This window comes from Acomys russatus, chromosome 25 (genome assembly GCF_903995435.1).
Source record: "Acomys russatus chromosome 25, mAcoRus1.1, whole genome shotgun sequence".
In the NCBI taxonomy this organism is placed as follows: Eukaryota; Metazoa; Chordata; class Mammalia; order Rodentia; family Muridae; genus Acomys; species Acomys russatus.
The window spans coordinates 40,696,662-40,712,536 of record NC_067161.1 but is presented as its reverse complement, the minus strand read 5'-3'; the positions used below and the strand labels follow the sequence as shown (position 1 = coordinate 40,712,536).

Sequence of the window (15,875 nt, the reverse complement as noted above, 5' to 3'; positions counted from 1 at the left end):
TGTATGTCTGTGGGTGTCAGATATTGGAGTTACAGACAGTTGTGAGCTGCCATGTGGGTGCTGGGAATTGAACCCCAGTCCTCTGGAAGAGCAGTCAGCGCTCTTAACCTCTGAGCCATCTCTCCAGCCCCATCTCCTGCCCTTCTTGTGGCGACACTGGGTGCTCTGCAGTGCTGGCAGGTGGGGCCATCTTTGCAGCCTCAGTATGTCAGAGTCCTTGGCATGATTTCACAGCATGGGACAGGAACAGGCCCACATATAAGTGTCTCTACCCTACAGGCCTCTGGCACTCCCAAGCACCATGAATGCCATTGTCGCTCTCTGCCACTTCTGCGAGCTCCATGGCCCCCGTACTCTCTTCTGCACGGAAGTTCTACACGCTCCACTGCCCCAGGGTGCTGGAAGTGGAGACAGTCCTGGCCAGGTTGAGCAGGCTGAGGAAGAGGAGGGAGGCATCCAGATGAGTAGCCGGGTCCGTGCCCACAGCCCAGCCGAGGGTGCCAGCACCGACTCCAGCAGCCCGGGACCCAAGAAATCAGACATGTGTGAGGCAAGTGTCCTTTGGGACCATGAGATGGTTTTAGTCTTTCTATGAGAGGTGGGGGAGGGGGAACATGGGAATCCCCCCCTAAGGTCCTGGCTGTCCTGGACTCGCTTTGTATACATAATAATAAATAAATCTTTTAAAAACTAAAAAGGATCATGTTTTCTGCATTTGGATTTGTTGCCTGCTTCTAGCTAAGAGATTTCCTGTCTTTCTTCATGTGCAGGGCTGCCGGTCACTTGCTGTGGGGCACCCAGGCTATATCAGTCATGACAAAGAGACCTCTATTAAGTATGTCAGCCACCAGCACCCCAACCACCCGCAGCTCTTCAGCATTGTCCGTCAGGCCTGTGTCCGGAGCCTGAGCTGTGAGGTAAGGCCGGGGTCAGGCTGCCTGTGGGAACTGCACAGGAGTATAAGGCTATTGCTGTTTGTAGATAGCAAGGAGCTCCCTTGTCACTGCAGTGTGAGGATGGCTACAAGTGTCAGAGCTTGAAGAGGGAGTCCTTGTGGACTCTGGCTGTCTACATAAGTGCTGACTTCTCACTTTTTTCTTTTGTCCATTCTTAACGGGCATGTTCCTAAGATATGACAGTTCCTAGGCTGTGTAGTTCATTGCACCAAGTTGTAGCAACAGCCACTCTGCTTAGAACCTTCTGAAGAATGCATTGGGCTGGAGAGATGGCTCAGTGGTTAAGAGCACTTGCTGCTCTTGCAGAGACCCAAGTTCAATCCTAACACACACATGTTGGTTCACAACTGTCTATAGCTCTAGTCCCAGGGGCCTCTGTGGACACTGCATGCAAACACTCATAAGCAGAAAATAAAAATAAAGGTTCAAAAACTACAACAAAAAAGAGTGGTTTGCTCCTGAACTTCGCTCTTAGATTTGATCTGTCACACCGGCATGTAGTCCAGCTTCTGAGCTTCACGGCCCCTCTCCACCTCGTACGGTCGCTGGACCTCGCGCTGTGTGTTCTCACTGTTGTTTACACCTCTTTCTATTTCCTGTTCTATGCTTAGCAGCAGCCAGATGTCACATGCACAGTAGTCAAAGTTCAGCAAAGGGGAAGACCAAAGAACTCTCCAGAAATAAGATGTGCTGGGACTTGGCTCAGCATTTAAGACCGTGTACTGCCATTACAGACGACCTGAGTTCAGTTCCTTACACCCACACTGGCTGCCTCATAGCTTCCTGTGACTCCAAACTCAGGGCATCCAACACCTTTTGCCTCCAAAAGCACCTGCATTGTGTATGTAGCCCCCCTCCCCACACACACCCACACACCACATTCTTGTGATTTAAAAGAGTGTGCCGTTTTACTCCACAGGCCCAGCGTTAGCCATTGCATCTGCTGGCTCTCCGGTCTGTCCAGAAGAGCTAGTTAGAACATTTCGTGCAGCCCAGTGATAGGACAGACATTGGCCTGCTCTGTCCCAACCCCGAGCCCTCACCCTAGCACCACTAAAACCAGGAAAAGATGCCCCAAGAGGCTTGAGGTGCAGTTAGGACTCTTGCTAAAGTTACTGTGGCTCCCTCCAAAGGTATGCCCCGGTCGTGAAGGCCCCATCTTCTTTGGTGATGAACAGCATGGCTTTGTGTTCAGCCACACCTTTTTCATCAAGGACAGCCTGGCCAGAGGCTTCCAGCGCTGGTACAGCATCATCGCCATCATGATGGACCGAATCTACCTCATCAACTCCTGGCCCTTCCTTCTGGGGAAGATCCGTGGGATCATCTGTGAGCTCCAGGGCAAGGCCCTCAAGGTGATGCTTGAAGTGGGTCGCGGGGAGGGCACATGGGCGCTGAGTGCCCAAGCAGCTGCAGTCCTCTTGGCGCTGCCTCTGCTACGGGGCCTGAGTCGCAGTGTTCCCCCCCCCCCCCAATCAGCCTGTGCACCCCCCTGCTCTCCCCCCCACCCCCGTTTCCGACACTCCTCCAGCCTGTCGTCTTAACAACTGTTCAACCTCTGGCCTCTTGCTTGGCTTCTTTACTCCTTTTGCTCTTCAGGACCCAAGCTGTCTGCTAGTCTTGTGTAACCCCTCTCCTCCAATTAGGGCGCCCCCTCCGGCTGTAAAAGAGCATGCTGATAAGCACGGGCATGCTTTGGTCACAGACCCCCTAGATTCCGTGGCCTGTTTTTCTCGTCCATGCTCTGAGCATGCGCAGTAGATGAGGAGGCTGTTTGTTCATCATTCATCTTGATAGGCGGGGCAGCTGTACCGTGTTAGAATGAGGCTGGAGGGTATGGAGGGGGGGGGGGGTTGGTGACACGTGATGTAGTCATGTGTCCATCTCCCACCTGCCGAGAATGGTGGAAGACCCAGCGGGAGTCTGAGAACCCACATAGGCTAGGAGGGGAGAGGAGAGGAACGCACTGATCCCTCTCGGTCAGTCGGGCTGCTGGCATGGACCGTGTGTTCCGAGTCAGGAAAGCAGAGTGGGGGGACTCTGGGAAGACGGGGTGGTAGTCATTACTGAAGAGGCTCACTTCTCCACCCTTCGCATGCAGGTGTTTGAGGCAGAGCAGTTTGGATGTCCACAGCGTGCCCAGAGGATGAACACCGCCTTCACACCCTTCCTGCACCAGAGGAACGGCAACGCTGCCCGCTCTCTAACCTCCTTGACCAGTGACGACAACTTGTGGGCGTGTCTGCACACCTCCTTCGCCTGGTAATGAATCCTGGGTCTCAGCACCCGTGAGCCATTAGAGTAACCCAGAGTCACCCACTTGCCTCCCGGTGGGGCTGGCTGGTATGCACCTGTGTGTCTGCTGTGACTCAGAGGCCCCTTCTCTCGTCTGAACAAAGACCACCAAACTGAGATGGCGGCAGGTTTCCGGCACAGGCCTCTCCTGAGCCGGTAGGTAGCTAGCGCCTTGGGCTTGGGTCTGGGAGGTATTGCTGGTGGGGAGCAGTCAGCTGGTGTCTGGAGTGAAGGCCTGATGGACAGGTGTGCTATGAGCGGAGAGCTCCTGTTCCCCAAACTGAGTAAGTAGTCTAGGGACATGGTACCTGCAGAGCCCAGAGGACCTGAGCTTAGTAGGGATGTACTTCTTCCCCCGCTAGCATTTGCTGTTACTGATGGGCATCTAGGCTGGGTCTGTTCCTTAGCCACTGTGACTAGTGCAGCAGTCATTAGGGATATGGCAGAAGCTCTGGTGTGGCGTTCAGAGTCCTTCAGGGAATGCCTGGGAGTGGCATCATTGCGGAGGAACCAACCCCACTGATTTCCAAGGTGGCTGCACCAGTTAGCATGCTCACCCTGTCGTCCTCATCCTCGCCGGCATTTGTTGGCCTTGGTTTTTTTGTTTTGTTTTTTGGATTTATTGTAGGTGTGTGAGTGTTTTGCCTACATGTGTGCCTGGTGCCTGTGGAGGTTAGGAGTTGGGTCCTAGGGAACTGCAGTTACAGATGGTTGTGAGCCACTATGTGGGTACTGGGAACTGAACCTGGGTCCTCTGTAAAAGCTACAAATGTTGTTAATTGCTGGGCTGTGCCTTTAGCCCCGCCCTTGGCTTTCTTGGTGATAGACAATACTCACCGAGGTGAAACAGAGTCTCAAGGTAGTCTTAGTTTATATTTCCCTGACAGTTAAGGGTGTTACTGCCTCGGACATGAACTGGTGCCTGAGATTTGATTGCTGCCCCTTGGCAGAGAGGCCATGTGGGCACACAGGAAAGGGAAGCAGGCTATCCAGATGAGACCTGACAGGCTATGGTCAGACGGTGGGGCAGGAGGACGGTACCTGTCAGGGGTCCAGGGGAGGGGAATAGGGCAGAAGAGGAAGGGAGGATGGGAACAGGAAGATAAGAGCGAGGGGATTACAATCGAGATGTAATGTGAATAATAATAATAATAAAAAAAAAAGAATAAAAAAATGTTGAATACTTTTTTTTCACACACTCCTTGGCCGTTTGTAGTTTCTTCCTTTGAGAATTGTCTAGAGTGTTTCGGGGTGTGTTTTTCCACCTATTATGTAGCCATAAGGATGTTACCTCACTCAGCAGAACTAAGGCGTGGCCTGGTATCCTCCTTATGTTCAGTGTCCCCTTCTGTCTCACAGTTGGCTTCTGAATTGGGACTAAACAACCCATTCCTTCAGACTCCCCTACCCTATCTTCCTCGTCCCCTGTAGTGGAGGAGCAAGCTCATGTGTTACAGAAGGTGTCCTCGGTGGTGGTGCTGGGGGGTGCCCCACGTATGTTTGTGTAAGCCATTTTCTGTGAGCTGGGGTTGAGCCAAAGGCCCAATAAGCCTCGGGTTCAGTTTCCCCTTTGGCAGGGACACCTCATGGCTGGCACTGTATCCGTCTCCAGGCTCCTGAAGGCATGTGGTAGTCGGCTGACAGAAAAGCTCTTGGAAGGTGCGCCCACAGAAGATACCCTGGTCCAGATGGAGAAGCTTGCTGGTAAGGCTCTCTTAGCTCCGCTGGGCCCCTGGCTTGTGACTGCCACAGTGAGTGGGTGTGAATGAGCACGATGGCCTTTGTGACAACCAATCCCATACTCTTGGTGATTTTTTTATGATTCTGTCTCATCTTCCTTGGTGCTACCTTGGTGGCCCGTTCCCAAGTGGCTTGGGGATCCCTGGAGCTCCCTGCAGGACTTGCCGGTAGATCAGCAGGTTGGAGAGCCCCCTGCAGGCAGCTCTGCTTGCCAGCGTTTCTTCCAATTGTTTTTTGCCTCTCTAACCTTGGAGAGAAGCAGTGTGAACCTTGTTTGTTTCAGGAACTTCCTGAGACTTGTATCTCATGAGCTTCTCTTCTCCTCCTTAGAGGGAGTGTTTTAGTTCAGAGGAAATCACTGGACGACATCATCCCTTCGTCATGATTAGAATCTCTACCCCTCGGCTTTAGAATCCTATGCACTTGACTTCCTAGGGTGGTCTCAGTACAGGGCTGCAGCCCTCAATTCTGACTAGGCTCCCATAGAGACTATTTGCTGAGTTCTGGAGTTCATAGTCCTGTCCCATTCTTCCCCCGTCCCCTCCCCCACGGCTGAGAGGTAGAAACGCAGTGGTCGCTTGCGTACATGGTACACAGTTTGTTGCTAACAGGGCCACCCACTCCTCCGCCGCCGTAAGTAGCTGGAGTTCTTTCCAGGTTGTCACTAGCTGAGCACTCACTCGGCACGTCTTTATGTACTCAGGGGTGAAGAGATTCAGGAGTAAGGTCTCAAAAGCAAGACACACTCAAAAGTGTGTGAACTCAACCTTGGGGTCGCTTTCCAGTCCCCGTGGATCAGTCAGTCACAGAACGTTTTAGCATAGTGTGGCTCACAAATATGAAGGCTCTGCAGAGGCGGTCAGAGTCAGGTCTTGGGAGGATGTGTCTGCTGGGAGAAGAGTGAGATGTGGGGACGTAAAAGGGGTCTCAGCCATGTTTAGCTGAGCTGTGTTGCGGTGAATCTGAGTGTGGGCTGCTCAGGTGTGCTTCCAAGTCAGGGAGCACTGGCTTCAATTCCGGCTCTGCACTTAGGGCACACGCAGCAGAGATGTTACCATGAGGCTCCACCATGAGGACTAGCGGAACTAAAACGCCTGAGTCTTGTCTGGGTCTGGGGAGATGGGGGGAAATAGTGTGGAGCACAAGGACTGGCCCCTGGCAAAGCAGGGCCGATACATACGTGCTGTCTGCACGGCATAGCCGAGCTGTCCGACAGTGGAGAAGGGCCAGCATCTTTCAGGAAGAGCTTCTAAGATGTCTCTTCTGGGCATGGAGATAAATGGCTCAGCGGTTAAGAGCACTGACTGCTCTTCCAAAGGACCCAGGTTGAAGTCCCACCCACATGGCAGCTCACAACTGTCTGTAACTCCGAGATCTGACACCCTTACACAGACATATATGCAGGCAAAAACACCAATACACATAAAAATAAAAATAAATAAATTATTTTTTAAAAGGGGGGGGACTGGAGAGATGGCTCAGCAGCTAAGAGCCCTGTCTGTTCTTCCAAAGGTCCTGAGTTCAATTCCCAGCAACCACATGGTGGCTCACAACCATCTACAATATGTCTCTTCTGCCCACCTCTTCCTTCCTCCACCCCCAGATGCCCAGTCAGTAGCACATAGTCCCAGGATATAGTCACCAGGCCTCTCTGGGATACAGCAGAAATTGGTGGTGTGTGTATCTGGTAGTGCCTGAAGCAGAAATGGTCACAGAACTAGGCTGTAGCACCTGTTTGTCTGTACCTGTCCTGTCTTTCTGTCCTGTAGACTTAGAGGAAGAATCAGAAAGTTGGGACAATTCTGAGGCTGAAGAGGAGGAGAAAGCCCCTGCTATGCCCGATGCTGCTGAAGGGCGAGAGCTGAACAGCTGCCCGACAGAGTCGTCCGTTCTCTCAGCCTGTGGGAGCTGGAAGTCCCCAAAGCTTTCTGTCTTCAAGTCCCTTCGACACATGAGACAGGTAAGCAGACGGGACGCAGTCCTAACTGAGAAGAGCCCAGTATACCTTACCTCCAGGTCTGAGCTTCCGCGTCCACAGGCAGTGGTAACACTGGGCATTTCTCCGTGGGTGTGTGGCTGAGGGCAGGGCGGATGTCCAGCTGCCTTTGCTCCAAGAGCAGCACCCTTTCAGTGACGGGATAGGCAGTGCTTGTGTGCATTCCCATATGTGTTCACAAACATGGGTGCATGTTCCTGTATGCACTTGTGTGTAGAGGCCAGATTGTCAGTCTTATGGGTGCTGCTGACGTTATATTTTGAGACAGTGTCCCTAACTGGCCCGAGATTTGTCAAATAGGCTAGTTGGCTTGTGTACCCCAGGGATCTGCCTCCCGAGCCTTTCCAGCTATAGGATAGCAAGCACGTGCCCCCATGCTTTGCCATATATAAATACATATATTAAATATATATGTGTGTGTGTATAATTAATGTATTAAATTTACAGGAACGGCACAGATGACAGACAACATGGACTTGCATGTAGGACAGCTCAGAAAAGTGTAGTGAATGGATGGAATCTGCTATATGATTAAAAATGCTGCAATAAGAAATTTACTTACTTTTTTTTCTTTTCTTTTTTTTTTCTTTTTGGTTTTTTAAGACAGGGTTTCTCTGTGTAGCCTTGGCTTTCCTAAACTCGCTTTGTAAACCAGGCTGGCCTCAAACTCACAGCAATCTGCCTGCCTCTGCCTCCCGAGTGCTGGGATTTACTTATTTAAGAAAAAGAAAAAAAAATCCCAGGGGCTGGAGAGACAGCTCAGAGGTTAAGAGCTCTGTCCTGAGTTCAATTCCCAGCAACCACATGATGGCTCAGGTGTACATATAGGCAGAACACTGTATGAATAATAAATACACCTTCAAAAAAAAAAAAAAAGACAGCACTCTGGAGGCAGAGGCAGGTGTATCCCTGTGAGTTCAAGGCCAGCCTGATCTACAAAGCAAGAAACCTTGTCTCAAACCAAAAAAGCCAAAACCAGGCGTGGTGGCACGTGCCTGTAATCCCAGAGCTCAGGAGGCAGAGGCAGGTGGATTTCTGTGAATTCGGGGCCAACATAGTCTACAAAGTGAGTCTAGGACAGCCAAGGCTACACAGAGGAAAAACAAAATAAAAATAAATCTAAATGCTGGCATTGTCCAGAAAATTTTAACAGGCTTATTTATAATTGGTATAAAGTTGAACTGTTGAAATGTGTTCAGTGAAATATTTTGCTTGCATTGATGCTTTACACCTTGCATTTATATTAAAAATTCACACACAAATGAAAATGGAAAAACTGCCAATACCTGATTTCTCACAATCATATACTTAAGTACCTTTTGACCCTGTGGGAAAAATATCTAACATTCAGAACTACTGATAATAGGAAGAAGAGAGAAAAAAAATTATTTGAGAATGAAATGTTTCCCCTCATAGTGGACTCTTAAGCACGTTCTGTGTGTATGTAGCATGCTAGCTGGATATCTTTTGGCATAATTGTTAACACATTTGGCATGGATAGCACACAGGTTGGTACCGTCAAAAAGGTCAACCAGATAGGCTTCACTTGCCTCCTGCAGAACACCAATAGCTGCCCTCTGGAAGTGCAGATCTGTTTTAACGTCCTGAGCAATTTCTCGCACCAGATGCTGGAAGGGGGGCTTGCGAATGAGTTCAGTGGACTTCTGACAGCATCTGAGAGTACCTCAGTGCCTGGCCTGAAACAATGAGGTTTCTTCACCCCTCCAGTAGAGGGCGCACTCTTGCGAGCAGCGTTTGTAGCTGGTTGTTTCCTGGGTGTTTTACCACTGGTGGATTTGCAGGCATCTGCTTTGTAAAAGCCATGATATGGGGGTTGGAGATTTAGCTCAGTGGCCCTTGGTTCGCTCCTCAGCTCTGAAAGAAAGAAAAAGCCATGATATGGGCACCTCCTTACCTCCCCCTTCTCCCTTGGCTGGAGCTCAGAGGCCCTGGCATTAGAGAGCTGTGGCGCTGGTGTGGCAGTGACTGCATGCAAACACTTTGCCTGTTTTTTGTTTTGTTTTGTTTTTTGAGACAGGGTTTCTCTGTGTAGCCTTGGCTGTCCTGGACTTTTGTAGACCAGGCTGACCTCGAACTCACAGCGATCCACCTGCCTGTACCTCCCGAGTGCTGGGATTAAGGACGTGTGCCACCACAGCCGGCTTCAGAGGCTAGTTTTTTTATGCAGGTTCTGTGTAGACACTGACCTCAGGTTGCCAGGCTTTCATGGCAAAGCCTCTCTTAACCTGCTGGGCCATCTCTCTCACTCTCCCCATCCCACCCCACCCCCTTTTTAAAATGAGTATTAATTTGACCAGCCAAAAAATTATTTCCATTTTGAAGAGTGGAGAGGCTAGTGAGATGACCCCCTGGGTAGAGATCCTGCTGACAACCATAAAGACTAAGTTCGATCTCCAGGCAAATGCCTTCAGCCCTAGGGTTTCTGCTTGGGAGACAGTTGTTCCCTGGTGCTGAGCTGAGTTGGTTTTGCTAATTCTTCATGAGGTTACAGTAGCAGGAATTGTGGTTCCTACTGCAGCCTTGAGTTCTGTAAGATACTGTATTGTGGCCTCTGTTTTTGTTAGTTTTCTTTGTTTTGGAGTCACTGTTTGGCCCCAAGAAAAAACAGGCTCCACCTGTCAGTGTTGCAGGAGTGCGTGGCAGGCAGAGAGGAGAGAGTTTTGGATTAAAGTACAAAGATACCACAACCAGAAAGCGGGCCTGATCCTTTGAAGGCCTCAGCACCTGAGGAACTGTAGCTCTAAACAAGGTCCCCGGGCAGCTGGCCTGGGCGAGCGCTAGGACGAGGGTGCACCTGGTGACAGAGACAGAGTCCTCATGCCTCCTGGTGCATCCAGGTGAGGCAGATGTCATTCCAAACACTCCAGCAGGACAGTGTGTCTAGAGAGGGTGACAGCTACAAAAGGTAAATACCATTTGCTTCAGTTTTTTTTTTTTTTTTCTGAGACAGTGTTTCCCTGTATAACCCTGGCTGCCCTGGAGCTCTCACTGTAAACCAGGCTGACCTCAAACTCACAGAGATCCACCTGCCTCTGCCTCCTGAGTGCTGGAATTAAAAGTGTGTACCACCACCACTCGCTCGGCTTGCTTCTTATTTTTCAAAGTAGAGTTGTGGGAGGTATGTTAAGACCATAAGACCGCTGGGTGTGGTGGTGCACGCCTTTAATCCCAGCACTCAGGAGGCAGAGGTAGGCGTATCGCTGTGAGTTCGAGGCCAGCCTGGTCTACAAAAGTCCAGGACAGCCAAGGCTACACAGAGAAACCCTGTCTCGAAAAACCAAAAAAAAAAAAAAAAAAAGACTATAAGACCTTTGGAATCTGGCTACTTCTCTGGTCCCCTGTCAGCCTTGGGCAGGTCACCATTTCCCTAAGAAGCAAAGTGACTTTCCCTTTGCTAACTCTGATCTTCTTTTGTAAAGAGATTGTAGTCTCTGACCATACAGTTTTGATTGGCTCCTATAAGATGCCTAAAGAACTATGTTCTGTATTTCAGGTCTTGGGTGCTCCATCTTTTCGCATGTTGGCCTGGCATGTCCTCATGGGAAATCAGGTGATCTGGAAAAGCAGAGATGTGAACCTTGTCCATTCAGCGTTTGAAGTCCTCCGGGTGAGACCCTTTCCCTATGTGCTAATGTTTGACTTGGGGCAGAATATCAGGGGTACCAATGCAGAGCCCCAGAAATCAATTTTTTTTTTTTTTTGCCTGGTGAAAATGGTCAGGCATCAGCACTCCCATGGAAGGAACCTGTACTGTCACTACTGACAGCTACACTGTCTCCCCTTCCTTCGTCTGGAAATTCTTCTGAGAAGTTATCTGGGCAAATGCTGCCACTTGATGCTGCATGGGTGTTCTTAGGTTGGGGTGCTGGTGTAGGAGCAACTCACAGCCTGCTGCTGCCTGCCAGAACCCACAAGTGCCTCTCTGTGCAGTGAGCATCTGAGCGGACAAGGAGACTGGAAGAGACAGCGCATGTCAGCACTGCTATGTGACTGAGAGCCAGGGCCAGAGAAACTGGGGGCATCCTGGTGGGAGGCCACATGTGGACTGAGGGACCAGGGACGCACTAAGGAGGAAGGCTGAGGAGCAGAGGGCGCTTCGTAGTGGATTCTGAGCTGCCCTGTTCTCCACAGACCATGCTGCCTGTCGGCTGTGTCCGAATCATCCCATACAGCAGCCAGTATGAAGAGGCCTATCGCTGCAACTTTCTGGGGCTCAGCCCTTCCGTGACTGTCCCTGCTCATGTGCTGGCCTCAGGCAAGTACCTGCTTTGAGACGTGTCCTGGCTGCTGCCCTGAAAGGCTCCTGTATCCAGCCTGGAGGCGCACCTAGATCCAAATCACAGGTTTTAGGGCACGGCAGTCCCAGATGGGCCTGTTGGGGGTGTCCTGAGCCCTTGGAGCAATGCCTTGTGTTTGCATGGTTCTAGTCTGCAGAGGTGTTTGGCTGTCAAGTCCCCATGCCACTAGCTGTGTGTCTGTGTGGCCGCTGAACCCTCAAGGCAGTGTCCATCTACAACACTGGTTCTCAACCCTCCTAATGCTGCCACCCTTTAATACAGTTCCTCTTGTTGTGGTGACCTCCCCAACCATAAAATTCTTTTTTTTTTTTTTTTAGGTTTTTTGAGACAGGGTTTCTTACTGTGTACCCTTGGCTGTCTTGGACTCACTTTGTAGACCAGGCTGGCCTCGAACTCACAGAGATCCACCTGCCTCTGCCTCCCGAGTGCTGGGATTAAAGGCATGTGCCACTACACCCGGCCATAAAATTATTTTCATTGCTACTTCATAACTGTAATTTTGATACTATTATGAATCGTAGTGTAAATATGTGTTTTCCGATGGTCTCAGGCGACCCCTGTGAAAGGGTTGTTCTATCCCACGGGGTCGCACCCCACAGGCTGAGAGCCGCTGATTTATAGGACAGAGTGGAGCCCTTCACAGATAGTTGCTTTGAATGAATGAACTTAAGGGGTTTGTGTTCGTTGTAGTGTAAAAGTTATTCCTAATTTAGCTGAGGGGAGAATTAGCCCTTAACTCAGTTAATGTATAAGCTGCAAAAGGCATTAAGCATCTTCACTCACGGGAGGCCTGTCCCTGGCAGTGTATGCCTGGGGGGCGGGCCTTGCAGTTGGGTCCAGGAACACTTCACAAGATAGTGTGCGCTTGTTGCTACAGAGTTCGCAGTTGTTGTGGAGGTGCTCCCGGCCACGCGCTCAAACCTCCACCCGTCTGGGTGCGAGGATGACCAGTCCCTCAGCAAGTACGAGTTTGTGGTGACCAGTGGGAGTCCTGTGGCCGCAGACAGAGGTGGGTGCTGCTGCTGCTGTCCCCATTCACAGGGGTGGGGCTGGGCCACCAAAGCGCTTCCTCACCCAGTGTTCATATCCCCAGTTGGGCCCACCATCCTGAATAAGATCGAAGCAGCTCTGACAAACCAGAATCTGTCTGTGGATGTGGTGGACCAGTGCCTCATCTGTCTCAAGGAAGAGTGGATGAAGTAAGCCCCAGCCTTGCCTTGAAAGCTTCCCCGGCTTCGTGTGTGTGTGTGTGTGTGTGTGTGTGTATCTGTTATCTGTATCTTTGTGTGTGAGTGTATGTGTGTCTGTGTGAGTGTGTGTTTGTAGCGGTGTGGTGGGGACAGCTCTGTCAGTGTGCTCTCATGCCAAAAATCAGGTGTTTGTTAAAGAGGCCAAGTACCAGGCGGCGGTAACACACACCTTTAATCCTAGCACTCAGGAGACAAAAGCATGTGGATCTCTGTGAGTTCGAGGCCAGCCTGGTCTACAGAGAGACAGAATTCCAGGACAGAGAGAGAAACCCTGTCTGGAAAAACAAAACAAAACAAACAAAAGAGGCCAGGCTGTGGCCCATAGGAGCCTGTGAGAGTGGAGTTCAGACACCAGCCCTGCTACCTAGGAGTTTGGTGACTTGGGAAGTGATCTGCTGTGTCTTGCCCTGGACCCTATGTCTCAGCAGGTGGGAGCAGCTGCTGAGGTTTGATACTGGTCAAGTGAAAGAGGAGCGTGTGAAACCACAGAGCTTTTCTTCATCCCTTAATTCCCTTTTAGTTTTGGAGGGCTGGAGGGTACTAGGCGGCCGACCTAGGCACAGGCTCAGTAGGTGCGGCCGGGCAGCCACTTTTAACGGCTTTATAAATGAACATTACTTGTTTCCTATGCCTTAAGCCTTAATGGTAGTTTTATCACATTAACTGAACTAGTTGAACATTTTCCTGGTTTCAAATAATGCCGCAAAACCAGGAGCAGCATTTCTTCATTTCTCCTCTTTTCTGAGAAGGTTCTCCTGTCTTATCCAAGCTGGCCTTGAACTCCCTGGGCTCAAGGAATTCCTCCTCCCCCCCGCCCCTGCCCCGCTTCAGCCCCCTGAGTAGCTGGGACTGTGGGACACCATTCTCTTTTTGCCATGGTGGTAGCCTGGCCTTCTTCAGGCGAGGCCCTAAGCACGCTGTGCCGCAGCTCCGCGCCCTTCCTCTGTGTGAAGGAACTCCAGCGGGGGCCGCAGAGCTCTCACTGGTGTGGAATTTGGGCCCCATGGGTAGAGCTTGTCGATTGGGCGCCAGGTCTAAGTGTTGGTTTTTGTTTTCTGCAGCAAAGTGAAAGTCCTGTTTAAATTCACCAAGGTGGACAGCCGTCCCAAGGAGGACACACAGAGGCTGCTGAGCGTCCTAGGTGCCTCAGAGGAGGACAACGTCAAGCTGCTCAAGTTCTGGATGACTGGCCTGAGCAAAACCTACAAGTCCCACCTCATGTCCACAGTCCGCAGCCCCACAGCTTCAGAGGCACGGACCTGACTCCGACAGCACCTTGTGGAAGGTACTGGGCATCCCATGCCTGTGCGGGACACCGCCCTTGGCTTTCTGACCGTTGGAGGAATGAAGGCTTCTGCGCTTGGCTTCGCCCTCTTGTGAGGCTCTGTCATCCCATAGCTGTTGAAATATAGGGGACAAAGGACAGTGGTCCCTCTGCATCCTACTGCCCTGCCAGGGACTGGCAAGCTGTGCTCTGTGCGTCTTAAGGACAAAGGCCGGGAACTGAGAGGAGTCAGGTCGGCCTGCCTCTGAGGTTGTTCCTTGTATAGCGCGCCCTCACAGTGTTAGGACCACCCTGGCCACCATGGAAGGCAGCAAGCATCCTAGCTTGCTTATCTTCGGCGTGATGGCCTCAGGTCATGTGCACACCCATGGCCTCTGCTCAGCTTGCCAGCTGGCAGCTGCATCAAGTTCATGGCTGGGTTTTTGGTTTTGTTTTGTTTTAGGTTTTTTGTTTGTTTGTTTGTTTTTGGGGGGAGGGGTTGGTTTTTTTGTTTTGGGGGTTTTTTGTTTTGTTTTTTTGAGACAGGTTTCTCTGTGTAGCCTTGGCTGTCCTGGACTTGCTTTGTAGACTAAGCTGGCCTCACAGCGATCTGCCTGCTTCTGCCTCCCAAGTGCTGGGATTAAAGGCGTGCTCCACCACGCCCGGCCCCTGTTTTAGTTTTTGAGTCAGGGTTTTATTCTATATTCTGTATTCTGTTTTATTACACCTGGTTTAGAACTCAGAGTGTGGCCTAGGCTAGTTGCAGACTCGTAGCAATCCTCCTGCCCCAGCTTCCCAAGTGCTGAGATTACAGAACTGAGCTATCATAACTTTACATTGCTTTCTTCCCTGTTGTAGCTACAGCATTAACCAGTGACTGTAGATCGTGACTGTCTTAAAACAGATCATCTGTGCCGGGCGTGTGGTGGCACATGCCTTTAATCCCAGCACTCGGGAGGCAGAGGCAGGGGAGCGCTGTGAGTTCGAGGCCAGCCTGGTCTACAGAGAAAATCCAGGACGGCCCAGGCTACGCAGAGAAACCCTGTCACACACACACACACAAAAATCCCAACAACCCAGCAACAACAAAAAAAGACAGATCGTATCCCACCATTGCAGGTTTATTTAATAAGGACACAGCTTGGGAGGATTTCCTGAAAGCTTTCTGGGTTTGTTTTTATATTTTTGGTGTTTGTTTATATTTAACATGAAGACTAAGTTTATGTGTCTTGATCTCTGTACAGTTGCAAGAACATTGAAATACAATAAATCTGTATTTTTGTAAATTGCCGACTACATCTTTGGGTTTTAGGTTTGGTTTTGGCTTTTGTTTGTTTTGTTGTTGTTGTTTTTGTTTTCTTTGTTTCTTTGTTTGTTTTTTGAGACAGGATTTCTCTGTAGCCCTGGCTGTCCTGGACTCAATTTGTAGACCAGGCTGGCCTTGAACTCAGAGCACTCCACCTGCCTCTGCCTCCCTAGTGCTGGGATTAAAGGTTTGTGCCACCCCCTTAGTAAGCAGGAACTCAACCCGAGGTAGGTCTGCATTCACTTCACAGGAAGAAATGTACCCTGTGTTCCCATCAGAGTAAGGCCTACCGCATCACTAGGGACAAAGGACAGGATGCTAAGTGTGGTCCACTGTGGACCTGCCCCTTGAAAACAGTCTGATTCTTTGTTTTTGTTGTTTTGGGGGTGTTTTGAGACAGAGTTTCTATGTGTGTATCCCTGGCTGTCCTGGACTCACTTTATAGAACAGGCTGGCCTCCAACTCACAGTGATTCACCTGCCTCTGCCTCCCTGAGTGACAGTCTTTTTTTTTTTTTTTTTTTTTGGTTTTTTTTTTTTTGAGACAGGGTTTCTCTGTTTCTCTGTGTAGCCTTGACTATCCTGGACTCACTTTGTAGACCAGGCTGGCCTCGAACTCACAGTGGTCCGCCTGCCTCTGCCTCCCAAGTCCTGGACAGTCTCATTCTTAAAGATTGACTCAGCAATCAGAATGTGTATGTGCTGCCTAGTTTTATGTCCACTTGACACAAGCTAGAATTATCCGAGGGG

The 15,875-nt window shown here is 50.4% G+C and overlaps 1 protein-coding gene across 1 annotated transcript; it reads left to right on the top strand.

Annotated features, from left to right (window-relative positions):
- Nucleotides 1-237: 237 nt before the first annotated feature.
- On the top strand, nucleotides 238-13,998 carry Flcn (folliculin). The gene is made up of 11 exons (XM_051167826.1): nucleotides 238-550; nucleotides 771-917; nucleotides 2,090-2,311; nucleotides 3,058-3,218; nucleotides 4,864-4,955; nucleotides 6,761-6,951; nucleotides 10,502-10,615; nucleotides 11,140-11,263; nucleotides 12,184-12,315; nucleotides 12,400-12,505; nucleotides 13,618-13,998. The coding sequence occupies exons 1-11, from the start codon at nucleotides 302-304 to the stop codon at nucleotides 13,817-13,819; spliced, it is 1,740 nt and encodes a 579-aa protein (XP_051023783.1). The 5' UTR covers nucleotides 238-301; the 3' UTR covers nucleotides 13,820-13,998.
- The last annotated feature ends 1,877 nt before the right edge of the window (nucleotides 13,999-15,875 follow it).